We start from the raw sequence: 26696 nt of genomic DNA on the forward strand, positions 1-26696 counted from the left end.
TTGCTTAAAGAGTTGCACGGTTATTTTATTACTTACGATTAAAGCAAAATGTTTATGAGTAACACAAGTATGATGTGGGATTGTGAGACCACCTACGGAAAGTATATAAAATTCAATATGAATTCCTTTAAAAAATAATGATAATGATTAATAAAAGAATAGTTGTTGATAGATGAGTTGTTTGGTCCACCATGGAACATTACTTAAAATTATAAAATATCGAGTATAAGAAAAATAATTCATGAGCTATACCGTGTTTATGGTTAAGACTGTGATTTGATTGATGTCGGTTTAGAAGTCAACTGGAGGTCGGACCACTTATGAATGATCCATAATAGTTTGGAAGAGAAATTTAGTAAAGCAAAAACATAAGGAAAACACTAAATCAGATTCTAGTAAATGATAGTGAACAGTCACTCGACACAACAAATAATCTTAACATAACACTCAACACAAACATAAAGAAAACAAAAACAAACATAAAAGAAAGGATAATGAAACCAGATTGAATTATGAATATTCATTCATTCACTCAAATGCCCATGCGTTTTCGTTTCGAACTTTTGCTTCTTCCTCCGGAGTGTAATCATTCACGATGTGAAATATCTTGCGAATTTCCTCTGGTGTCTTATCTTTGACATCGTCCGCCACAGTCTGGCAGCAGAGTTCCGTCAAGTTCTTGATATCCAAGTAGTTTGAAGCAAGGAGGATTTCGAAAAGTGTAGGCTGATCAACCTGCTTCGCAAAATCAGCATCCCAGTTCTTAAGATCATCCTCCGAACCTTTTTCATCAGAATTCACCTTAGTGTCAGCCTCGACATGCTTCTTACAGTATTCAATCACCTTCGCCAATATCTTGCCGGTGACGTTAGGAACAGGGATTGCGTTGTTGGCACAATCATCCTCGATCATGTGCTTGATCGTCTGCGATTTGAGTGCCACCGCTTCAGAAACCTCAAAGGTTTCGCCGTCTTTACTCGTGAGAGTGATCATCTTCTTTGTTGTTGAAGACATGGTGATTGGCGAAAAGCCGAAAGGTGTGAAATCGCTAACCCTAATTTTTTTTCTTAATTAGAGAATTTGTGAGCTTAAACCTTTTCAATCGTATTCTCTTATTTATAGGCTATTTTGTATACATATTTTTTTAACGAAATATACGATTTTTCCGATTATAGATATATATTTCCAATTGAAAAATATACGCTTGGATTTAAAATTTTGATTAATTTCAAATATATTTAAATTAGTTGATTATTTCCGTAAAAAAAGACATTCAAAAATAATTTTATACTTTAATATTTTCATTCATGCTTTACAACATATATTTGTTGAGACCACAAAAAATATTTGTTGAGGTATTTTAGGATTCAAACAAAACGTAGATGCATTCCCTTAGTTATTATTTTAGTTGAAAGCAATACGATTTCATTGGGTTTTATTGGTACTTTTGTTCTTATCTTTTTTTTTTTTTTTATGGGATCTATATCTATAATCTTATTTATAAAAGGTCTTAAGTCTTTTGGACAACTTTTTGGAGCCAAAAATGTTGTTGCACTTTTCCTTCCTAATTTTTTGCTGTTTATTTATATTTTTAAAAAATGATCGCGTATCTTTTCTTATCTTATTTATAAAAGTTCTTAAGTCTCTTAGACAACTTTTTTAGAGCCAAAAAAGTTGTTTCACATTTCCTTCCTAATTTTTTTTGCTGTTTTTCTATATTTTTAGAAAATGATCGCGTATCTTATCTTGTTTATAAAAGTTCTTAAGTTTATTAGACAACTTTTTTGGAGCCAAAAAAGTTGTTTCGTATTTGCTTTCTAATTTTTTGTTGTTTCTTTATTTCTTTAGAAAATGATCGCTTATCTTATTTATAAAGGTTCTTAAGTCTCTTACGTAACTTTTGGATCCAAAAAATGTTTTGCAAATTTCCTTCCTAATTGTTTTTTTTATTTAGAAAATGATAGCGTATCTTATTTATAAAAGTTCTTAAGTCGCTTAGATATCTTTTTGGAGGCAAAAAAGTTGTTGCACATTTCCTTCCTAATTTTTTACTGTTTCTTTATATTTTTTGAAAATGATCGCATATCTTATCTTATTTATAAAAGTTCTTATGTCTCTTGGACAACTTTTGGGAGCCAAAAATGTTGTTGCACATTTCCTTTCTAATTTTTTACCGTTTCTCTATTTTTTAGAAAATGATCGCGTATCTTATATCTTATTTGTAAAAGTTCTTAAGTCTCTTAGACAACTTTTTACCAAAAATGTTGTTGAAGTCTAAATTACTTCGGGGGATTAGTTATTTGTCTTTTGGAAGGATTGTCAGTGGTTTTTTCATAACAAGGATTGGACCAAGGGTCAACCATAATGCATATGAATGATTTTTTCATAACAAGGATTGCACCAAGGGTCAACCCCAATCCTATATTTTTTTACATTAGTTTATGATGTACTTACAAAACATATTCAATAGCTTGCACCAAGATGTATGGATTTGGTACATGATGTAGTCTTAATTGGAGAGTCGAGGGAGGGATTGAATGGGATGTTGGAGACTTGAGACAAGTTTTAGAAGCGTAAGAATTTCATTTGAGTAGAAGCAAGACATAGTATATGTAATGTAATTTTATCAAAAGACGAAGTAGTTTGACCTTAGAGGTGAGAGTTAGAGATCATATCATTCAAGTTACACAGTTTAAATATCTTATTTTTTTAGATGCACGTTTCCTTTCTAATTTTTTGCCGTTTCTCTATTTTTTAGAAAATGATTGTGTATCTTATATCTTATTTGTAAAAGTTCTTAAGTCTCTTAGACAACTTTTTGTAGCCAAAAATGTTGTTGAAGTCTAAAGTACTTCGGGGGATTAGTTATTTGTCTTTTGGAAGCATTGTCAATGGTTTTTTCATAACAAGGATTGGGCCAAGGGTCAACCCTAATGCATATGAATGATTTTTTCATAACAAGGATTGGACCAAGGGTCAACCCTAATCCTATACTTTTTTACATTAGTTTATGATGTACTTACAAAACATATTCAATAGCTTGCACCAAGATGTATGGATTTTGTACATGATATAGTCTTAATTGGAGAGTCGAGGGAGGGGTTGAATGGGATGTTGGAGACTTGGAGACAAGTTTTAGAAGCGTAAGAATTTCATTTGAGTAGAAGCAAGACATAATATATGTAATGTAATTTTAGCAAAAGACGAAGTAGTTTGACCTTAGAGGTGAGAGTTAGAGATCATATCATTCAAGTTACACAGTTTAAATATCTTGGGTTCATTCTTTCAACAAAAAAATATTTGGTTCATAGTACAAAATGACGGAGAAATAAAAGAAACTGTAAATTATTGTATTCAAGTTGGGTGGTTGAAATGGAGAAGAGCGTCATCTGTGTTTTTGTGATACAAACGTGCCGTTTAAGTTGAAGTGCAAAAATACCAGAAAGTTGTTAGAACAACGATGTTTTATGGAACATAGTATTGGCGGTTAAGAACCAACACGAGAATAAAGCAAGTGTGCGGAGATGGGAATGTTGTGTTGGATGTGTGGTAAGACTAGATGTGATAATATTAGAAATGGCAACATTATAGAGATAGTTGGGGTAGCACCTATATTATAAATATTGTGGAAAATAGGTTTAGGTGGTTTGGACAATTAGAGAGAAAACCTGTAGATTCAATAGTAAGAAGAGTAGATCAAATAGAGGATAGTCATATTACAAGAGGTATAGGAAAACCTAGAAGAACCATAAGGGGGTGTTTGTTTCAAGGTTAAGGATGATAGTCTCGGGAAAACATGGCTATAGGGAATGATTATACTCATGTTTGTTATGAGGTTGAGAAAAAAATATTAATGTGTATAAAGGTTCCTGGGAATGAAGTAACTTCCCATAACTTCCATTATTCCCATCTAAAGAGATGGGAATGTGCATTCCCATGATATTTTGCATTGATTTGAAAAAAAAAATTGTAACTTCCAATTTTCCCAGGAATGTCAAGTTATTTGCCAAACACTTTTTTTAACAAATACCCGGGAATCAAATTTTCATATTTTCATTCCCAGGTATGTTATTCTTGGGAATAATTTGTGTTTCCCCAAAACAAACGCCCCCTAAGAGAAACTATTTGGAAAGATTTATAGATTAATGAGTTGGATGTAAATATTGTTTATGATAAATATAACATATTTCGATCCATGTAGTCAACCCCATTTAGTGGGATAATGTTTGGTTGTTGTTGTCGTCGTCTTTTGGAAGTATTAACTCATGCTCAACAACAACTATTATTTCATTTCATGATCAACTACCACATTTATTAGTCAATGATATAATCAACTTCCGGTGCATCGCACGGGTCCAAATACTAGTATATATATAAAAGAAAACAGTATTTCGACTCTTTTAGGCTGACTTTTTTGTTATTTCAAGTATACCCTTAACCATATTTTCCTATAATAATGTTATTGATGTTATTAAAAAAATATAAGAATTTTTATTATATTATTGTTGTCAATATGAAAATATAAATATGGTTTGTTGAGCTTGTTACATTTGAAAGCCACAAATATCTATACTTATAATTTTAATCTATATCAAAAAAATTATATAAATATCCTTATTTATTAATTTTGTTACGTCTGCAGCAACTTAATCTAATTTTTTCCCGCTCATTTGCTTTATTAGGTTTGCAATTATTTAACCTAACAAATTCTTTCTAAAAAAATGCATTGCGCACCAATTTTATTCTTATCCTCTTGCCTCTTTTTTTTTGAAGAAAATATTTTCTACCATATCAATGATCTTACGGGTTAAAGATTATTTATTGGTCTCTATTATAGTTGAAAAAACTTGTGCGACGCACTGGTCAAAAGTCTAGTTGTTTGTAATTTACACACGTTAGCGCAATAAAAAAACGGAAAGACGTGCACGTGAGTGTCCGTCTTTTCGCTAGTTATATACAAAGAGAATAGAGTATTTTGGGCTAGTCTTTTTGTTATTACAATGATATTGTTAAACAAATTTTTCTATAATAATGATATATTGTTGTTGTTATTAAAAATGATAAGAATTTTAGTTATATTATTGTTGTCATTGAAAAATATAAATATGGTTTGTTGAATTTGTTACATTTGAAAGTTGTAAATATCTTTACTTATAATTTTAATATATATAATTTTTTTATATAAAATATCGTTTGTAATTTACATGCAATTACTTTTTTTTATAAAATATCGTTGATAATCTACACGCTTTAACGCAATAAAAAAAGCGGAAAAACAGGTGTATAAATAATTTATTTAAATTATTCATCTATTATTCTCTCTCATCTAAACAAGGATTCTCATGTAGAATAGAATAGCCAAGACATATCAAATAATAGAATTTCAACTTGTTTTGTCTCTTCAAAAGAAGATGAAAGAAATAAACGAGGCACCTCATTTCATAAATGGTTAATTATGTTTTTGGTCCCTATAAAATTGAAACCTTTTACGTTTAGTCCTTACTTAATTTTAATAGTTTTTTTAGTCCCTAAAAAAAAATTTATGCACTCAGTATTAGTCCCTGCTCAATTCAAACTTGTTTAATTTATGTGTTAACTCTTGAGTTTTTGAACAATTTTTTGCATACATGTTAAGAAAATTACTAAAAGGTCTTTTGCAAAAATTTGTCACAAAATTTGATTTCTACGTCCTGATTTTGTTAGTTTTATCTTTTAACTTTTGTCGTTTTAAAAAATTCATATTTAATTCCTTTCAAGTTAAAAAATTCAAAATTTTAGTAAATGAACATTTAAATTCAAAATTTTAGTAAATGAACATTTCATAATGTTCTAAACTTGTCTCAAAAAAATCGTTCAAAAATTTAAGAGTTTAAGGATAATTAAACAAACTTTGTTTTAGCAGGGACTAAAATTGAAAGTAATTTTTTTTGTAGGGACTAAAAAACCTATTAAAATTAAGAAAGGACTGAACTTAGAAGTTCCCAATTTTGTAGGGACCAATAACATATTTAACCCTTTCATAAAAAAAATTGATTTATGGAGACTTTTGCATACACTCGCGGTACATGTTTAATTACGAGCAAAAATATGGTTAATTCAGTTAAATAGAAAAGCAATGCAATTCACATAAAAAATTGAGGTTGATTTGAACTAACCATAATTTTTGTCTTAAACTAAATTAAACAAGTGCCCCGCGGGTGTACAAAAAGTGAATGTTTATATATTGTTACGGTTTAATAAAACCCAAGAAATATGTGATCAAACATTTCAATTTTCTTTGCTATGTTCTCAGGCAAAATTGGAACGTAAACAAAATTTGGCAACCACTTCTTTTGTGTCAAATTCAAAATACTAGAGTTCTAGTTTTTGTTGAATCATAATATTAACCATAGTATCATGTCCATGAGGGCCAAGGTTTTTTCAAAAAGAATTCTTGATCGCGATATGTGACATCAAGATCTTTGTTGTCTCTGCAACCACAACACAATTACAACTTCGACCTAGTTAAAATGCCAATCAAAACACATGTTACTCTTGGATTCTTAAGGCATGCATATTCAAGATTCCATGACTTATGTCTAGTTAAGCTTTCATAGTTCGTTACGGAAAATTTTCGCAACTTGGTTTATCCGTCCACGGCAAAGAGGGCAACTTTTTAAGCGCGAGGAGCAAGTTGTACAGCAACACATATGCCCGCACCTGAAATTTAAAGATAGACCTTAGGGATTATGAATTGTATTCACATAAAGATATTGTTTTAAGAAACAAAAATACTGCATAGCTGGGTGACTGTAGCATACAATATTAGATGACAAGATTCGAGTATGATACTATATTATAAAGTGAAGTTGAATGTTACATTACCTAACCTAGCTGAGATGGTCCACCATTGCCAGTTTAATGAATTGAAGATTAAAAATTACTATCATACATATAATGTTTGTGCATCATTTGGCAAACATACATTTCCATGTCATGGTTAAATAACAATCAATAAAGATCAAGCTGAAAAACTGCATGAGAAATTTTAAAGTTGTTGACGAAGTATCACATGACATATTGATTTAACGACATTACTATAAACTACGAACAAATATTGGCAATGCTTTGTGCAGTTTATGATTGTGTTGTATAGGTGACAGGGGGTTGTATTTAAAGCAACATAGCATGCTACTAGCCTACTACCATATAAGCAAAATAAATTTGAATTTGTGACTCAATCGCAGATTGAAAGCTATGGGGAGTATAAGCATCAAACGAGAATAAGATTAGTGACTTACGGGAGAAAAGCAGCATTATATTTCTCATCAAGGCATATCACACACAAATCTGGCAAGTCTCCTTGACCACCTGCTGACAAGTTGTCATCCATTTCACCTTAGAAATGGTCACAAATTCTTACACCTATCGAAACGATCATTACAAAGTTAATAGACTTTTAGCAATTTACCTTCAATACCTTGTTTTGACTTCTTAGCAGCTGCATCTAGTACCCTGCATAAGATTATCAAGTACTTTGTTTAGAATGATCAAGAATAAGCAAAAGAGGTGTATTGGAATGTTGACTGGCGTAGAATCGTAAAGCATATACTTTCACTTAAACTCGGGTGAGATTCCTAAGAGAACAACATTGTATAACTTTTTCTGGTACAGCATCTTTCAATAGTATGTGGTTTTTAACCATTAATAAGAAGAATGTTCAGCATTGTGTACCTTTTTAGTAGTTTACATTGTCGTCGCCTTAACAAGAAGTATTGAATAGTACGGTTAGCTATTAGACACGAACCAACTATTGCTAAGCCAATGGATGCATACTTAAACCACCTAACAAGGACATCGCAGTAAGAGACACTAAAAAAAGATAAAGGCACTTCAATCCAAAACGTATCGTAAGAATCTACCAATTTTTAAAGCAACCTCGACAAATTCCCATGATTTGCAATTATAAGCTGATCAATTGTTTTGGGAGAGACATAAAATGGTCCTGTGCGGGGTTGTTGAATCCGAACGGTGCCAGCATCATCTTTAGCAACCTGATCGTAAAGTTCAAAATTATTTCCAAAGAAATATTAAAAAATGATTGATTAGTAGACAACAAACAACAAGTTTAGAACAACTTACCTCACCAACAACTGTCAAGGTAGTGCCAATAGGAAGTGTTCGTTCAGTTATATTGAAACCAAGCTCCTAAAAACATGGTTTCAATTATATTAGTTTTGCAAAATATTTTTGGGGATGATGACGGAAGAAGAGATAATGGGGGAGGAAAGAGTAACATTCCCACCTTGAGACCTCGGATATAATGCAACGCTTTACTTATAAGCCTTGGATTTGACGGTTTAAATACTTCATGTTTAACAGGTAACACAAAATCTTTGGCCGACTGAGCTCCAACTACATCCACACGATCAGTTGTATCTTCCTATAAATAAAAGTGATGAAATTATATTGAACAACAGAAACAACAAATCGAAAGAAGAATCAACTAGACGGAGAAAGAAAAAGTCACACCAGATACCAAGGAACCTCTTTACTCGTGAACGATGTTAAAGCAGAATCTTTTATCCAGGAATCATTGTGTTTGTGTTTGAGAAAATGTTGTTCTACCTTTTAAAAAAATTATACAATGAGTTAGCAATAATTGTAAAGATTAGAAACAATTATCATGATTTTAAGAATACTATATGTCCATATGTACCGCTTCTTCCACAATTACACACTTTAATCCACTTAGTTCACATTCAATTGTGCTTTCAGATGCAACTCTTCCAGAAATTGCAACGACCAACGGTGAATTTTGAGTATCTAGTAGTTTCTCTGCAATGTGAAGTGTAATTGAAAGCGTGATTAGTCGCGGCAACAACACAACTTGAATAACTACAAGTCTAAGAGTACAAAGTAAAGCAATTCACTTATTCATTTATTTATAGTTAAGTTAAATGCAAAAATAAAGAATTAAAAGTTTTGATTCTATGCACTATAGAAATAGGCATAAGTTTTGCATTAACAATAAGTATTTGTAGGACTAGATATTAACAAGATCTCCGATTTGCAAATGGACCTATTTACTCCGTGAAAACATTTTTTGATTTCATTTTAATTTGTTAATAAGAAGATGAGATACTTTTGAAGTGAGGTTTTGCTTTGTAATTAACTTTGTAAAAAAATAAACTAAAATGAATAATTAATGACAGAAAAATAGCTTCTGACATAAAGCTCAGCAAAAACAACATGATCACAACTAATTATTGGCAAGCAATCCAAATAGTTATCTCAAGGCCTACTAGCACTTTTCAATGAAATGCTACCAAAACTTAGTCCTGGTAGCTACCAATCATAAAAGAATAAAATCAAAGTACCAACAACAATCTAATTCATTCGGAGCGAACCAAATTGATTGGCGTCGGAGCTGATGTATCTGGTTGTTTAACTGATATGTATTTGGTGCAGGTTTATCAAGTTTCTCAAGTAGGTAATATGGACGGGATTGTCACGAAAATATCGGAGCCTAACTCATCCTTGCAAAACTAGCTTGTAAGTTGAGGAGTGCCTCCTCTTTATAAACTCTTCTCAAGAATCCTATCTATCCGATGCGGGACGAAATCCACCCAGTGAGTGTTGGCTGCTAACAGGGATCAGTACAGTTTCTTTTTTGCAATTCTTCATATTGCATCTTGGTTGGTTTGGAAAGAGTTAACTCATAGATGTGTTGATGGATTTTTCTCATAAGGGGAAAGTGAAACTAACTCATGTCTTAGGAGTAAACAAGATACAAAACTAAATTGCTTTAGTCCTGAAGTAGCAGTTTGGAAGGCGGTTTACATGCTTGGTTGCTCACTAGCATGTATGTATGCCCATTTATTGTGGCTGAGGCATCGGACTCAACCGTGTATCTTCAGTTTAGTTGGATGATATGGCTGTGGTAGGGGCTGATTTTCTGCTGCAATTTTCCTTATTTTTGTAGTGATAATCTGCTGATTTTTGCCGTAGTTGATATAGGTTGGGGAGTTGTGGTTCAGTTCTGCGGTGTGTTGGATCAATTAAGCTTTGGCTCAATTATTTTATTCAAACCATTTGTTTATCTAAGTTTCTGGACAGTGAAGGTAATGTAATTATAATGCCATAACAAGCATGTCATAGCCTCACACTTTCAGCAAGTATAACAAGAAAAGAAAAAAAAAAAATTGCAATAATAGTATAAACTAGGCTACTTTGAGTTTATGAAAAAGACACATACCTAGCTCCTTTAACCGATTGACCCGGGTCACAGATTTAAGAATTTCCGCATCCCTGCCCACCAGTCATGAAAAAGACACATACATAGTTCCTTTAACTATTTTTAACGAGTCTTATGCATAGGTTCTAATGTAACAGTTTTCATTGAAGAAAAAACAGCAGCAAAATACTTACTTGCAAATGGTTATTCCAAGATAGTATAGAGCAATTCCACTAAAGTAACAACCGATTCCGTCCCAAGGAATCATTATCATCCAGCTTCAATGGTGATCATACTTTCAATCACCAACATGCAAAATCATTCCAAAACCATCAAAAAATATAAAATTAACCTCCCATTCCCACCCCCAAGATTAAAGTGAGAGAAAAACTTACAAGGGTTTGCAGCAGATATTAACGTGTGTGACTGTTTGTGCATGTTAATTGAGCAAGAATGGTGTCATTTTCAATCCAGGGTTTTTACTTTCTTTTTGTTTGGCAAAGCGTAGGGTTTATACTTTTTTTTTTAAAAAAAAAAAAAAAACAAAGCGTAGGGTTTATACTTGTTGACCAAGAATTATCATTTTTTTTTATTTTTAAGGAAATTATCAATAAACCATATTACATTATTAATTATTTTAAGAGTGTCCTCACGAGAACTTAGCTCAGTTGTAGGAACAATGCATAATATATGCAAGGTCTGGGGTTCGAACTTCGGGCACCACAAAAAAATAATTATTTTAAGAGTGAAAATCCAACAATCATTCGATCGGTGAAAAAAAAAATCCAAATTAGTCCATGGTATTTGCATATGTGAAATATTAGTCCCTAACTCATTGTGTTAGATGGACTAATTTGTCCCCAATATAAAATTGTCGTGAACTAATTTAAGTTTACTTTTATCAAGGAGTGAATTGATCCGCGAAAAAAATAGTGAAGAGTGATTTGGGTCTTCAATCTAATTTTAAAGTAGATTTTAACAAATACATAAAATAAAATATATGTAAAATGGATCCTATGGACTTAGTGTATTAAGTGAATCCACACATTCATGCATTGCTGACTGTCATACTTTCTACATATAAAAGAGAATGATCGATTAAAAAAGAGATAAATACAATGACACCCAAATGAAATCCTAACTTTTGACCCTATTTTAAATCCTAAAATATCACTACCAAAAAAAAAAAAAATCCTAAAATATGTTTTTTTAAGGACTCGACATATATATGTTGTAAAGTATGAATGAAAATGTAATAGTAAAAATTATTTTAGCAAAATAGCTTTTTTGGTCATTTAAGTTTGACAAAAATACCGCCTTAGTCTTTAACTCTTTTAAGTTTCAAATAGGTATTTTAAGTTTTTTTAACTTGTTAATTTAATGCACCTATTTAAAGTTTTTTTAAGTTTTTAAGTATCAAATAGGTCCTTAAAACAGTAATAGGTCCTTTAAATTTTTTAAAGTTTCAAATAGATCATTTATGTTGTTAATTTAATGCTCGTATTCAAAAAAATTAAGCTTTAAATGGGTCCTTAAAACGGTAATAAAGACTTATTTAAAACTTGAAAAACTTAAAAACTAATCCGGTATTTTTCAAACTAGTAAAAGACTAAGAGGTCCTTAAAAAAAAAAGACTAAGAGGTATTTTGCCACTTATTTTTGCATGTCACGGAAATAATCAATTAATTTTAAATCCGAAGCATATCCTTTTCAATTGGAACCGTAATCTGAAAAATCGGAAAAATAATCGGAAAAATCGTATATTTCGTTTAAAAATATGTAACAAAATAGCCTATAAATAAGAGAATACGATTGAAAAGGTTTAAGCTCACAAATTTTCTAATTACGAAAAAAAAAGTTAGGGTTAGCGATTTCACACCTTTCGGCTTTCACCAATCACCATGTCTTCAACAACAAAGAAGACGATCACTCTCACGAGTAAAGACGGCGAAACGTTTGAGGTTTCTGAAGCGGTGGCACTCAAATCGCAGACGATCAGGCACATGATCGAGGATGATTGTGCCAACAACGCAATCCCTGTTTCTAACGTCACCGGCAAGATATTGGCGAAGGTGATTGAATACTGTAAGAAGCATGTCGAGGCTGACACTAAGGTGAATTCTGATGAAAAAGGTTCGGAGGATGATCTTAAGAACTGGGATGCTGATTTTGCGAAGCAGGTTGATCAGCCTACGCTTTTCGAAATCCTCCTTGCTTCAAACTACTTGGATATCAAGAACTTGACGGAACTCTGCTGCCAAACTACGGCGGACATGATCAAGGAAAAGACAGTGGAGGAAGTTCGCAAGACATTTAACATCGTGAATGATTACACTCCAGAGGAAGAAGCAGAAGTTCGAAACGAAAACGCATGGGCATTTGAGTGAATGAATGAATATTCATATTTCAATTTGGTTTCATTATCCTTTCTTTTATGTTTGTTTTTAATTTCTGTGTTTAGGGTTATTTCTGTGGAGTGTTATGTTTTTAAGATTATTTGTGTTGAGTGACTGTTCACTATCATTTACTAGTTGAGAATCTGGTTTTGTGTTTACATTTTGTTTTTGCTTTACTATTTTTTTTTTTTTCCTTTCAAACTATTATAAATTTCTTTTCCAAACTATTATGGATCATTCATAAGTGGTCCGACTAATACTTAACAAAATATTTAAAACTTCCAATTAATGAAATATGTTTGCTTTTGAATCAATATCAATCAAATCACTTTCTTAACCGTAAATATGATATAGGTCTTTTTTTTTTTTTCCCTTCCAAATACTCAATTTTTTGTAATTTTAAAATGTTCCATGATGGACCACTTACAAAGATGGTCCACCAAACAACTCATCTATCAACAACTATTCTTTAAGGAATTCATATTGAGATTCATAGACTACTCCTACGTGGTTTTACAATGCCATATCATTTGTGAGAAATCGTGCAACTCTCTAAGCAATCCTCATTTATAATGAAATAATCATGCTACTATTTAAGCAATCTTCATTTATATAGGGAGCGTATCCGGTGAGAACTAATATCTATCGTGAAAAATGAGAACTACTATAACATCAAATGAGTTGTGTCGCACTCTATACCTACATCTCGTTATCTTCCTTGTAAAAGTGTTTTGGTAAAAAGTATCGATGGGGCAGGCTACGGTGATAAAATTCATATTTAATTAAAAATGATAAAGTTCCACCTTTAGACATTTTTGTTATGTTGCCACTCTGTATGTCAATTGAGCAATATCTAATATTGTCATGTCCAATGCAGGGTTTGATACTTGTTGACCAAGAATCAATTACCAACTTTTTCAGAGGAAAGAATCATTTAACAATTATATTATATTTATAAAATAACAATTATATTATAGTGTTGCGAATTAGGGACTCCAAGACTCGCACCTATTAACTTAGATGTGCGGAACAAGTATACAACCAATAACAGAGACAATTGAAAGCAATAGTGACATATTTAGATATAATCTATAAATTAAGTGTGAAGCGAAAATACAACGGAACCAAAGAACAACAAGAAAAAGAGTAGAGAATAGAGAACAACACACCAAGGATTTGTTCACCCAGTTTGACCCAACAATCACCTACATCTGGAGGAGAGATATCTCCACTTCACTTTCAAAGAGTTCCTTTTTAAAGAGATACAAAGATTTACAACAAATTAACTTCAACAAGCTCTCCTAGAGCAATCCTAATTTCTTCCCTTTTCCCCAAATCTTTTCCCGTGATCAAGACTCAATGATTTCACTATCCAATGTGTTCCCTCAATTGTTCCCCAACTCTAGAATCTAACCCCATAATGCACCAACCCCGCCTTTGATTTTGGTCTCCTAAGATTCACCCAAGTTGCTCACAATGACTCAACCTCTCATGTGTTTCCCATCCCATGAATCTCTCCCCAAAAAGACACCAACCCTTTCCCAAGAGTTCCCTCTTTTGGTTCTACAAGATTCACTTCTTAAACTTTTGAATCTTACCCAAAGACCCCCTCAACCCTTAGTCTCTAAGATCCCTTTACCCAAAGATCCCTCAACCTTCTAAGATCCCTAAATTTTCCTCCTTTGGTTTCATGAGTTTCACTAATCCCCTTCAACAAATAGGTCAAAGACAGCTTATATAATATTTTAGATCTAGACAAATCGCACCACGATTTTCCAAATCACACCACGATCTCCCAATCTTGTACAGAACACTCTTTTCCATGTATGTCAATTTAGAAATATCTAATAGTGTCATGTCCAATGCATGATTTGATACTTGTTGACCAAGAATCAGTTACCAATTATATTATATTTAATAACCAAAACAATTATATTACATTATAGTATTACTTTTTTTTTACAAAAATAAACGAATATTCATTCATTCAAATTGATAAAGTACATCGATATAATATAAATCCAAAGTCGCTAAAAACAAAAAGGATGAATTTACGAACAAACTCACAACATCCATGTTAATAGCATAAACGACAGATCTGCAACGTTGACGACGCAAACGTCATTGATTGAATCTACGCTTTATAAAAGCTAATATTTCAACCTGAATCAAATAAACACCACACTATAGGATAGGAAATAAAAAAACACACCACATAAAAACGGGAAATCAAAATAAACAAATTTGTGATAGACGATGAAATCACCAAAATAAACGAAAGAATACTGAAAATATGTGAAAATCACATATTTTACTAAAAGAGAAATAGAAACAATTCGGAGAGGTGATTGTAGGTTAAAATTGACCTTAAATCACCCTTAATTGGTAGATCAAGAAGAAGAAAAGTTGTATAGTATTACATTATTAGTTATTTTTAAATAAGATTTTAAGGAATATGTGACTCAATTGTAACGCCCAAGGCTGACGAAGGCGGGGAGTGTTCGCCGGTGCACAAGGCATGACAATGTGCGGCTTCTGGCAATTTATAGGCAAACCGTATCACATCAGAATGATAGGGATCTTGACGATGTACAAGTATGTGACTGCATAGTTGAAGGAAGACTTATAAGAATTGTTCGGCATTATCTATATCAACAAGATACATCGTCTTTCTGGTAGCTCGTTCCATAAGAAGTCCACGTTAAGCGTGCTTGACTTGGAGAAATTATGAGATGGATGACCTTCTGGAAAGTTTCTCAAAAACCATGCGAGTGAGGACAAGCACGCCGAAAAGACCTGTGTTTTTGTTAGGTCAATCGACAATACTTAAAGTCGTGCACAAAGGCTGATGAGGGCGAAGAGTGGTCGCCTGTGCATAAGGCATGACAATGTGCAGCTTATAGGCAAACTGAATCACAAACTTATAAGAATTATTTAGTACTACCTATATCAACAAGATGCATCTTTTTTTTTTGGAAAGTTACTCATAAAGCGTGTCAGTGGGGGATGGGTGAACTTCTGGAAAGTATCTTAGAAAACGAGCAAGTGACGACATAACTCGATGAAAAGACTTGTGTTGGTTTATGAGGTCAGTCTACAATACTTAAAGCCGTCTTGGATTAAAAAAAATTATGTCATCTAATTTTATAACATTAGATGAATGTGTAAATTTTTTATATATGAAGTACTATGTCTTACATTTTTTTTTTCTAGATTTAGAAAAAAAAAAATGTTTTTTTTAGTATATGCTATATCTTTTATTTTTTGACGGAATCTACAAAATATCTTGTTAAAAAATATGTATATGAAAACGCCATCAGATATAAGAGAAATACGATTGAACGGTTGAAGCTCAGTCGATCACCATGTCTTCAACAACCAAGAAGATCACTCTGAAGAGTTCCGACGGCAAAAGCTTCGAGGTTTCGAAGGCTGTGGCTATGGAATCGCAGACAATCAAGCGCATGATGGAGGAGAATTGTGGCGACAACGAAATCCTTATTCTGAACGTGAAGAGCAAGATATTGGCGATGGTGATTGAATACTGTAAGATGCATGTCGAGGCAGATTTGGATGCTGAATTCGTTAAGGTCAACTATTCTGATTATCTTACGGTTAAGGCTATTGAGTGCTCTAAGAAGCTCTTCAATGAAGTGAATGAGGCTTGGGGAGTCACAGGAAACGTTTTGGCTAAGGGAATTGATTACTGTGAGAAGCATGTCGATGATGCAGCCGCCAACGCGAGTTCCAGTGATCTTAAAGTTTGGGATGCTAAATTCGTGAGGCATGTTGATATGGATACGCTTTGCGATCTCATGCTGGCTGCGAATTACTTGAACATCAAGGGTCTGCTGGATCTTACCTGCCGGGCTGTACCGGATCACGCTCGTAGGGAAAAGGAACAGATATTTTTTAAGTTTGCTATTGCTTTGGTTTTGTTTTGGATTTTTTTCCGGTAGATTGGGTTGAGGGACTATGTTCACTAGATGAGACTAGTATCTATTATGATTTATTTATGTTTGTTTATGTTTTCCTTATCTTTTTTATTATTGATTATGTTCATTAGACGAGTCTATGAAATTGTAATTGATTTATACTTTATGTTCTATAGTTGGTTTCAATTATGATTGACTGCATCTATTAATTTGATTTCAACAAGCTCTAGTCAGACTGATCTAATTTGAAATATTGTTCAACAAACTCTAGTTCTGACTCATATATTAATGTCCCATGTTTTGGCAACAACTATTTACCTTTTTCTTTAGGGAACAACTATTTACCTGTTTTGGTTCAACTTGGAGGATTCTTTACATGTCCCTCTCCATGTTCCATGGATTTGGTTTCAAAGCTGAGTTCACAAGAGAATTATATGAGTCTTAAGCACATGTTTGAAAATTCTATGCACGTATCAATCATGAAAGGCACATTTATCACTTCTTTGTATATGATTGGCTAATCAATTTGGTCCACTTGATCAGTGATTACAACCACAAACGTTTCTAATGGGGCCAAAACAATACAGTTAACAAGTCAGTGCTTAAGAATCAAGAATATCACATGAAAGAAACATATAAAGTTTAACTTAAAAGTTTATATGATTGCTGCAACAGTTTGATCTCCGTTTATAGAATATTCATGTTTATATTCTTGCATCATAGTTTTTCTTTTTCACTTAAATAATCATATTCAAATATATAAACATCTCTTTCATTCAGAATATTAATCGATCATCAGGCCCCAATTTCAACTTGGTATCAGAGTTTGTCGAATTTAAGGGTCATCTACCTATCTACGCACCAAGCCCAAAAAGAGTGTTGGGTGGAAGGGATGTATTGGGAAAAACCCAAAACCAACATCGGATATATAAGACTCATGATCAGGGACGGACCCAGGAATTTTTAGTAGTGTAGGCCAACCGAGAGGTAGCAACGAAGCTACATATTCCAAAATATATTCAATAAAAAAATCAAGGATAAAAAAAGGGGGATTAGACGAAGACATCATCAGAAAGAAACCTAAGACTTTATTACTTCATCCGATCACAATTATAAGCAAAAACTTTTTATGCTCATTGAATAATTAATGTATCTAAACACATTTATAGACCCAATACATTGATTATTTAATGAATCTAAAAAGTTATTCTTTATTTATAAATGTGACATGAGGAAGTACATCACAATTTTTCTCTACAGTTTTCTCATATTTTAAAAACATTGAATTATTTTCTCATTTTGATTGTCAATTAAAATATCTCTTATTTTCTCACTTTCTAATTTTTCTATGCCTGTTCTTGTTGTTAATGCTTCTTCTCGCTCTCACGGTATAAAATTAGAGTTGCTTTCATGTTTATTTCGATTTGGGGATTTGGTACAAAGTAGTCTTACTATTAATTGGTTTATTTAGTTTATAACTTGGTGTGAGTCATTATTGCCTTATCAAAGTTGTTGATCACACTACTATATGATCATTAGGAAGTGTATGGGTAGTATACTAGTATTTATTTTGGTTCTTTAAAACTAGTGAGGGCTCAGGCCCACAGGACCCTACACGTGGGTCTGTCCCTGCTCATGATAATAGTTTATAAAGAGAAAGCACTCCTCACCTTATAAATTGGTTTTGTAAGTTAGATCCCAAATTTCAACATTCTCTTTTTTGACAAAATGTTTTACATTTATTACTAAAGTAGTATTTTTTTTTTAACATCGAAAAACAATCATATTGATATTGGAGTATTTCTTCCTAATAAATATACATACTCCTGTGTCAATGAAGAAACCATACAGATTCTAGTGTGATTACAGAGAGGTTTGGTTATCTCCTCTAAGAAATTTTGCACTTTTTGGATTCATGTCAAATGTTTTAGCTGCATTTGGAAATAGTGTGGTGTTAAATTCTTTAACTGCTTAGTTGAAGGAGGAGTAAATACTCATGCTATTATTCTTTGGATTAATATATATATATTTACCTTTGTAATATTAGCGGTTTCTGGTTTACTTCTGTAAAATTATTTTTTTAAATTAACCTTATAATTTGAAGATTATTTGATTTTGGACCTTCATGACATAAAATTTCAAAAATTAAGGTACTTTCACACTTGTAATTTGAGAGAATTTTGGTTTACCCCCCTCTCATATCATCGATTTTGTATTGTCAAAATTCATGAAGGTCCAAAACCAAAAAATCTTCAAATTACAAGGTTGTAATCCTTTTTTTTACGGGGGTAAATCAGAAACCACTAATATTACAGAAAGTAAACGTATATTAACCCTTATTCTTTTAAACGGTAGAAACAAATTAACTTAGTTCTCATATTATTAATTAACTTTTCAGTAAGATATTCACAATAGCAAAATATAATCAAATTCCTATTTAGGTGAAGATTTGTTATCAAATATATGTATGATTATGTTTTTCTATCATGCGCAAATTTACACATGTTAAGAATTTTGAATTTGTAAGTTTGTTTTGGAACTTGTGCATTTTACCCTAAATATATAACTTTTTAATAATTAATATTATTTTATTTTTTTGAAGAAGCTAAAATGAAATTTATTCAAAACGCAAAGAATCCTAGCAAGCATAAGGAATGCTTGACTAGGAGACTTAAGTAAGAACATACAAAGGAAAAGTGTGCCGTATATAATGCTTGTCAATATTAATATTATTAATATTAATATTAATAATTAATATTATACTAACAATACTGACATACATTAATATTATACTAACAATACTGACATACATTAGATGCTGAATTCGTTAACGTTGATCATTCTGATTATCTTAAGGTTAAGGTTGCTGAATACTGTAAGAAGCATGTCAATGATCTTAAGGCTTGGGGCGTCATAGGCAAGACATTGGCGAAGGGAATTGATTACTGTGAGAAGCAAGTCGATGCTGACGCCGCGAATTTCAATGATCTTAAAGCATGGGATGCTAAATTCGTGAAGCAGCTTGATATGAATACGCTTTGTGATCTCTTGCTGGCTGCCAATTACTTGAACATCAGGGGTCTGCTGGTTCTTACCTGCCGGGCTGTACCGGATCACGCACGTAGGGAAAGGATAATTTTTAAGTTTGCTTTTGGTTTGCTTTTGCTATGGTTTTATTTTGCTATGTTCACTAGATGAGACTAATGTCTATTATGCTTTTATGTTTGTTTTTGTTTTCTTTATCTTTCGGATTATTTGGATTATTTGTGTTGACTATGTTTACTAAACATAGATGGATGAGACTAGTACTCTATGATGTGTTGTCTTCTACTTTTTTTTTACTCAAGTTCTTTATCAAACTATTTACAATTATCAACAACTTATCCTTTTTATTCATCGTTATTATAGATATTGTTGCATCTACGACCTTTACACTTTCCTTCGATTTTGATATACGAATTAAACTCGGTTTAGTGTGTTTTACGGTGACGAGAATTGATTTTGATAAACTTGATTTCAATTAAAGAGTTAGCAGTAATGAAGATTTGAGACCTAGAAGTGTGTTTCTCTCTATAAATCTCATGTTGGATGGTCAGTTAATACAAAGTTTTGTTCCAACTTCAATTGAACCATCCGCTAGTGGATGGTAAGGTTAATCCTCCGAATGAGTCAGTTATTGAGTCGGATATACAGTTTTCTAACCAATAAATTAAAATATCTCTAAAATTTATATTTTAAAATATTATGCACTTCTAAGTTATAAATTTCTTTAGAGGAAGCTATGCAAGAATCAATATAGAAGAGTTGCTTAACTTACTTTTTATGGGTCATAATATACCACATCAACTTTTAAAATAATCTTTTTAAAAGGAATTTAAAAATAAAAAAAAACAATGGAACAAGGAAATGATGAGTGTCTGTCAAAAAAAAAAACGATGTGTCTTCAAACTGATGACCTTGGATCGTTTTTGTCAAAATCTCAAGGCGGATGAAGAGTTAGCGTGTATCTGATAAATCTCATTTGAAGTTTTTTTTTTTTAATTCTTTGTTAAAAAAATTTAACAAAAATATGTTACACTATAAAAATCTATTTAAAAAAAAAAACCTAAAAATAAACGGGCCAGAATGACATAGTAATCGATTCTTGACAAAAAAAGAATAACCACATAATCTAGCATAATTTATTTTTTTGACAAATATATGAAAGTATTGTAATTTTCAGGGTAACAAATTTATTTCCTACTTATTTCAAAAAAAAAAAAATCATCCCTATTAATAAAAATAAATATCAGTGAATTCAACAATAAAAATAGAATAGCATTGGATACACGTGTATTAAAGTCTATCTACCCTAAAAACACGTAATAAACGCAAAACATATGGAAAAATGTATATACTCATTTTTATATTTTTCTGACATGTTATTTTTAGACAGCAAGAGTGCCCTAAGCCCTAGTGTGGGCATATTTCATTATTTTGCGTTACATTCAATCGATAGGGATTTGGAGAAATCGGCGGCGGCCAAAAGCACCAAAGGACGAATCGTTAGCAAAACGTCACTATGCTTCGTTGTTTTTTTGTAAGTGTTTTGCTAAATGTAATTTTTAACACCTTCATATTTTTGTTTAGAGTAATGATATTTTGACATCCATTTGATGACAACTTTGTTGACAATTTTGTTTTTCTCACTTCTTATTGATCAAAAACAATGGAGAGAGAAAAAGGAAGAGAGAGGATAACAACATCATGTGAGTATGAGAGAGAAAGTTGTCCAAAAATTGTTAAAAAGTAGTTGTCAAAATATCATTTCTCTTTTGTTTACTATAACAACGTGATTAGGCTTAACTCAAAAACTTGATTTTGATTGTGATCACTATTTAGTCAAAAGGTGCACGTGCACGTGCACGTGCACGGGAGCCTGTTGATCCCGAAAAAGATGATGGTAAGAATAGCCCCATTCCTGTGGTGATTTCCAACCCTAAAGTGCTTGATTGCTACATTTGTTTTCAACCCTTAAGCATTCCCGTCTTTCAGGTACGTATCCATTTTATTTTTTATTTTTTGTTCACTCTTTTCTAGTGTATCTTTACTCTAGGGAGCGGATCTATTAAGTTTTTGGTGTGACTAAAATAATAGTGTAAAAAATAAAATTTAAGACTGTACTATTTCACCTAAAATAATAGTTTTAGTAGTTTTATGTAGGCTAGTTTTATTAGTTCAAATTTATTAATTGAAACAAAATAAACAACCAACTTCCTCTAACATTTCATTTTTAAAGACATCTTTCATATGTAAAAAAAAAAAAAAAATAGGGAAAATTTTGGTATAGCCACACCAAGCCATAGGATAGGTCCGCCCATGACTCTCAAGTGCAACGTGAAACTCCGTTGTGTTGTGGTTTTGAGTAGTGTGGTTATAGCACCAAGGGTGTAGGACTCTAAACACACCCTTTACGCTATAGATTTGATATCTATCGACAACGGTAAACTAATGGTATGTAGTTCAACAGATTTTAGATGGACTTTGATATTATCTTTTAGGTTGAATGTAATTCAACCTTACAAAACTGGTTTTTAAGGTAAGGAATATCCCTGCTTATAGACTCATATTTAGGCTTTATCTCATACAATGTGGGAGTCTTAACAAGTATTTCACTTTAGAGGGTAAAGTAATTAATATCAACCATTTATTAGAAAATTAAGGATGAATATTAGAGGTACTTCGTTGCAATCAAGAGTTTATAATTTAACGATACTTAATTTTCTCACTTCAGAAGAGGCAAATTCCTCCACATCTTATGCGGCTTTCTAGGCAGTAGAAAAGAAAGGAGGACCAAGTTGTCCATATGGTGACACAAAATACTTGGACAAAAAAGGAGAAAGATGCATAACAAATTATGTCTAGTAGTGAAGAGAGTGAGCATGATGGTGACGATGAATAAGCTATGAAGCACGGACATGGACACCGGACACGACACGGACACTGACACGCCGACACATTTAATAATTTGAAAAAATCACATAATTCAGTGTAATTACAAGTGTCGGTGTCAGACACAACACGTGTCCGACACTGGGACACGCCTAATCCGAGGAGTGTTCGTGCTTCATAGTGAATAAGTGATTAGAGATAGTGATTCTATTTAAGGAATCACTTTTATTTCTTTTAATTTCTTGAATGAGTTATTTTAAGCCTCAGAGAGGCTTGAGGCCTATTTGCTTTACATTTGGTTTGAATATCAGTAACAATGAACTTTGAATAATAATTATGAATGCCTACAGTTTTATACATCCTTCTACTTTTGAGCTTTTATGTGTATGGTATTAACATCTTGTATTGTTTCCCTAGACTTTGATAAAGCGTTTTCGGGGCCAGACGCAATCCGTTGTTGGATACATATATGTTGGTTATACTTTTGATTGCAGAACTTGCTAACAACCCTTATAAAGAATTCTCTTATTTTATTTTGTTTTAGCAAGTGGTTCAAAGTCTAATTTGACGATTTTCTTTTTTGTTGCAATTCAGTGTGATAATGGTCATATTGCTTGCTCTACCTGCTATCCTAAACTTAGGAACAAGTGTCCCAAGTGCTCATTGCGCATTAGCTCAAAACGTTGTAAAGCCATTGAGAATCTATTGCTATCTATTGAATTGTCATGTTCGAATGCAAAATATGGTTGCAGAGAGAGAATAAGTTACATTGGAAAGAGGAATCATGAAGAACAATGCATCCATGAGCCGTGCTACTGCCCTCTGCCAGATTTTTGTTGCATCATCAGAAGTGTTGTCTAAGCATTTCAGCCATAAACACAGGGATTCTAATACCAAATTTTCTTATGGTCAGTCCTTCATTGTCTCCTTGAAGTCTAATGATGAAACTATTGTTCTTCAAGAGAAAAGTGATGGCAAACTATTTATTCTCAATAATAGTACTATGCTTTTTGGAAATGCAATCAATATTTGTTGCATTGGTCCAAAGTCTTCTCAGTCCGAGTATGGTTATGATATATTGGCTAGATCTCAAGCATGCAAACCGAAATTTCAGTCGTGTGCGAATAATGTGCAACGGTTTACTTTATCAACTCTTTCATTAGAGTTCCTTGTGATTCCATTTGGTTCTTCTGAACCTCTCGAGCTAGAAATTTGCATAACCCCCATGGTACCTCCTATATCCTTTTCTTTGCTTGTTTTTTTTCCTATCAAAATCTTATTATTTTCTTTTGTTTTGAATTTATACCCTAGCATTTAATCTCAAATTCATCAGTTTTTCAAATGCCAAAAAAAGAATGTTACTGTTTTTCTATTTTTTGGATTAGTTCTTGAAATATCAGTCTCAACTCAAATTTTCTTTTATTCATTTTATCATGAATTTCTTTTCCCTGTTGTGCTGTAATAAATTTTGCAATGGATTTTGTTTTCTTTCTGTTGCTTTTATCATTGATTCATGTGTTGGCAAATGTCTTGCAGATGCTAATATACATATTGACCATCTCTGGAAAGAGGATCGCCCTGAGGGTTAAGAGTTCAGACACGATAGCCAGTGTGAAGGAGAAGATTCTTGACAAGGAAGAGATCCCAATGCATATGCAGCGTCTGATCTTTGCCGGTAAGGAACTAGATAACAGCCTGACCCTTGCCAATTACAACATCCAAGAGAAGTCAACCGTCAAATTAGTCCTCCGCATCATGGGGGATTAGATGACCACCGCACAATCCCCCGATTACTACATCCAAGAGCATGCAACCATCCACCTCATTGTCTGCCGCCGTTGGCGACCCTTGTCATGAAGACAATCACCATAGAAGTTGAGAAGTCATACACTATTGATAACATTGGGTCTTCGACTTTTGCATTTCATATTAAGAATTTGACTTTTGTTCTTTTTGTTTTATCTTGAACTGTATAATGTTTATTTTTACTTGGGATGATTTTCAGCAATTGAATTTTCAACACTAGCTAAAATCGTACAGTATTTCTCACATGGATACAATCAGTGACTTCTGCAGTAGAATCTGATTTAATCTTAATTGCAATACCGAAGTATCCTGATAGATAAGAGTTGTGTAACTTGAATCACTCCCTTTGTTTGAAATAAAAGTGGTGAACTGAAAAGAACTTAAGTTGTATTTGTTATTCTCTGAGTGAGACAAAGCTAATTTTGTTAGTAAGTGTGATCATGATGGCATCTATCTTGAAAACGGATAGGGGTGATGGCATTGTAGTTAAAAGTGCGACTATGCTAAAATGCAGGGTAGGGGCATACGATAAAATGTTAAGTTGTTGATTCATGCAAGAGTATGGCAACACAGATGGATTTGGAGTCCCTGCCGTATACTACAAATTGATCTAGAGGTTGGTAGGTCACTGAATCTTGGTAGTCTGAGTTATCTAAAATCTAAATATAGTTGGTTCCGAAAACAAGTTTGAATTCTTCATTTTGTAGCGGAAGCTGAAACATTAACACTACTACTACTACTACTATCAGGGTCTCTATGAAACTAAATTCCAATAAAGGTGTAATCCTCAACACAAATCAAAAAAAAGGTAATCATATTTAACTGCAGCGAAAAGCGGTTACTTTTTTTTTGCGTTGACTTTTTATGAGTCATGTCCGACAGTTATTAGTCAGTCGGTTGGGTTCTTGCTGATATGTTAGAGTTGTTACCCCTCGTTTTATTCTGGTGTTGTCTTTTTTTTCATGGATGTACGGAGGGACTAAATTGACCATAAAAAAATAACATGTAGTATTTGACCTTTTCAGCATTACAGGGAATGGTTAAGTATAATAAGGAAATGATCTGGCAGGTAGTATTCATTTGAACATTGTCACCAATTATGACCACAAAATGATTATGCAGTTACTTGAAGTTTCCTAGGTAACATTAAATGTAACATTGAAGTAAAAGGAATCAGCACAATCCAAAATTTCATATCTTAGTGCCTTTCCAACTCTCTGAATCATCATAGTGGCAACCACTGCATTGTTAACCGTGGGAACAAGTGTTCTCAAGTCGAGATTCTCATAGCACAAAGGATATTTAGCACATTTGCTAAAAAATGAACAAAGCAGCTAATATATGGCACAAGCTCTAAGTATTAATCATCGAGAATATCTGCACATCATAACACATAATCAGTACCTGAAGATTTCACTTTGTAGCAGTAAAACATGTTCAAAACTAAGTAACTATCAGTTTGCTCAAATTCTGCTACGCTAGAGTGCTATAGCGCTGTTACAGACGCCGTTTGACTACATTTTGTCGTGAACCATCACAGAACATTAACGATTGGTTAAAATTCCATTATGCTGCATGAAACTGAAAAATTTGTTTTCACTCGGCACCATCGAAAATTGTCACAAACCCTCAGAAAAACTAGTATCAAAGTAAATTTATCAAAAAACAAAACACCACAGTTCATGAACGACATGGATGACAATATAAAGAAATAGCTTAAGAGTGAAAAAGCAAATCGAAAGCTTTGAAACTCGAAACTCATAACATAGCATCATATAAGCACGATCAAATCGTGGATTTAAATATAGATACCATAAATATAATGTGTGCGTCATTTGGCAAATCTTGCGTATTCATGCCATCGTGGTTAATAAATTCAATAAAGATCAAGCAGGTATTTTTAAAAAAATAAAAATAAAGATCAAGCGGGAAAAATTGCAGGATAAACTTTAGTGTTATATTGAGAAGTATATCAAATAACAAATTATGATTATTAACCACATCACTATAAACTATGACCAAACAAACTATTTAGATCAAATTACATCATGATGCCATTTGTTTGAATTAGTTCACAAGAATTCACATTAACTTGGAGACATTTTATATCACAAAAATGTGAATAGGACTGGTGGCTAACGGAACAAAAACAGAATTATATTTCTGATCAAGGCAGTAAGATGTCTCTTTGACCACCTATTGAGAAGTTGCGATCCATTTCACCTAATAAATAGTCACAATTTCTTAACACATATTGAAACAATCTTTACAAAATTAATAACATAGATCATTAGCAATTTACCTTCAAGTAATTGTACTGACTTCTCTGCAGATGCATCAAGTACCCTGCACAAAAAGATATTAAGTACTTTTTTCATAATGCAAAGAGGTGTATTTAGAATGTTGACAGGT

At 32.6% G+C, this 26696-nt stretch overlaps 1 protein-coding gene and 4 pseudogenes across 4 annotated transcripts; 3 read left to right on the plus strand and 2 right to left on the minus strand.

The window, feature by feature from the left end:
* Positions 1-369: 369 nt before the first annotated feature.
* On the minus strand, positions 370-1072 carry LOC146910012 (SKP1-like protein 4 pseudogene; annotated as a pseudogene). Its single transcript, XR_015017847.1, has one exon. The product of XR_015017847.1 is annotated as an SKP1-like protein 4 pseudogene (transcript).
* Positions 1073-6324: 5252 nt separating this feature from the next.
* LOC146910013 (E3 ubiquitin-protein ligase SP1-like) lies at positions 6325-10381 on the minus strand. The gene is made up of 11 exons (XM_085729402.1): positions 10356-10381; positions 10238-10290; positions 8699-8817; positions 8512-8607; positions 8285-8422; positions 8122-8187; positions 7918-8033; positions 7714-7824; positions 7451-7494; positions 7281-7377; positions 6325-6699 (listed from the first exon to the last, which is right to left on the minus strand). Exons 1-11 carry the CDS (start codon positions 10379-10381, stop codon positions 6591-6593), a joined length of 975 nt encoding a protein of 324 aa, XP_085585528.1. The 3' UTR covers positions 6325-6590.
* A 1683-nt stretch (positions 10382-12064) lies between these two features.
* On the plus strand, positions 12065-12770 carry LOC146910014 (SKP1-like protein 1A pseudogene; annotated as a pseudogene).
* A 3139-nt stretch (positions 12771-15909) lies between these two features.
* Positions 15910-16733, plus strand: LOC146910015 (SKP1-like protein 1B pseudogene; annotated as a pseudogene). Its single transcript, XR_015018280.1, has one exon. The product of XR_015018280.1 is annotated as an SKP1-like protein 1B pseudogene (transcript).
* Positions 16734-17895: 1162 nt separating this feature from the next.
* Positions 17896-24510, plus strand: LOC146910016 (E3 ubiquitin-protein ligase SINA-like 7; annotated as a pseudogene). Its single transcript, XR_015020244.1, has 5 exons — positions 17896-17935; positions 19363-19634; positions 21429-21581; positions 23073-23706; positions 24015-24510. The product of XR_015020244.1 is annotated as an E3 ubiquitin-protein ligase SINA-like 7 (transcript).
* Positions 24511-26696: the final 2186 nt, after the last annotated feature.

The sequence above is a fragment of the Medicago sativa genome, chromosome 7, assembly GCF_051527215.1.
Source record: "Medicago sativa cultivar Bolivia chromosome 7, Bolivia_mono, whole genome shotgun sequence".
NCBI lineage: Eukaryota > Viridiplantae > Streptophyta > Magnoliopsida > Fabales > Fabaceae > Medicago > Medicago sativa.

Excerpts from the sequence above, each read along its gene's own strand:
- LOC146910013 (XM_085729402.1), bottom strand. The coding sequence starts at position 10,381 with ATGAAAACTGTTACATTAGAACCTAT. Across the intron at positions 8,818-10,237 it reads CAATCGGTTAAAGGAGCTAG|AGAAACTACTAGATACTCAA; the intron begins GTATGTGTCTTT and ends TTCACATTGCAG. Across the intron at positions 8,188-8,284 it reads ATTATATCCGAGGTCTCAAG|GAGCTTGGTTTCAATATAAC; the intron begins GTGGGAATGTTA and ends CCATGTTTTTAG.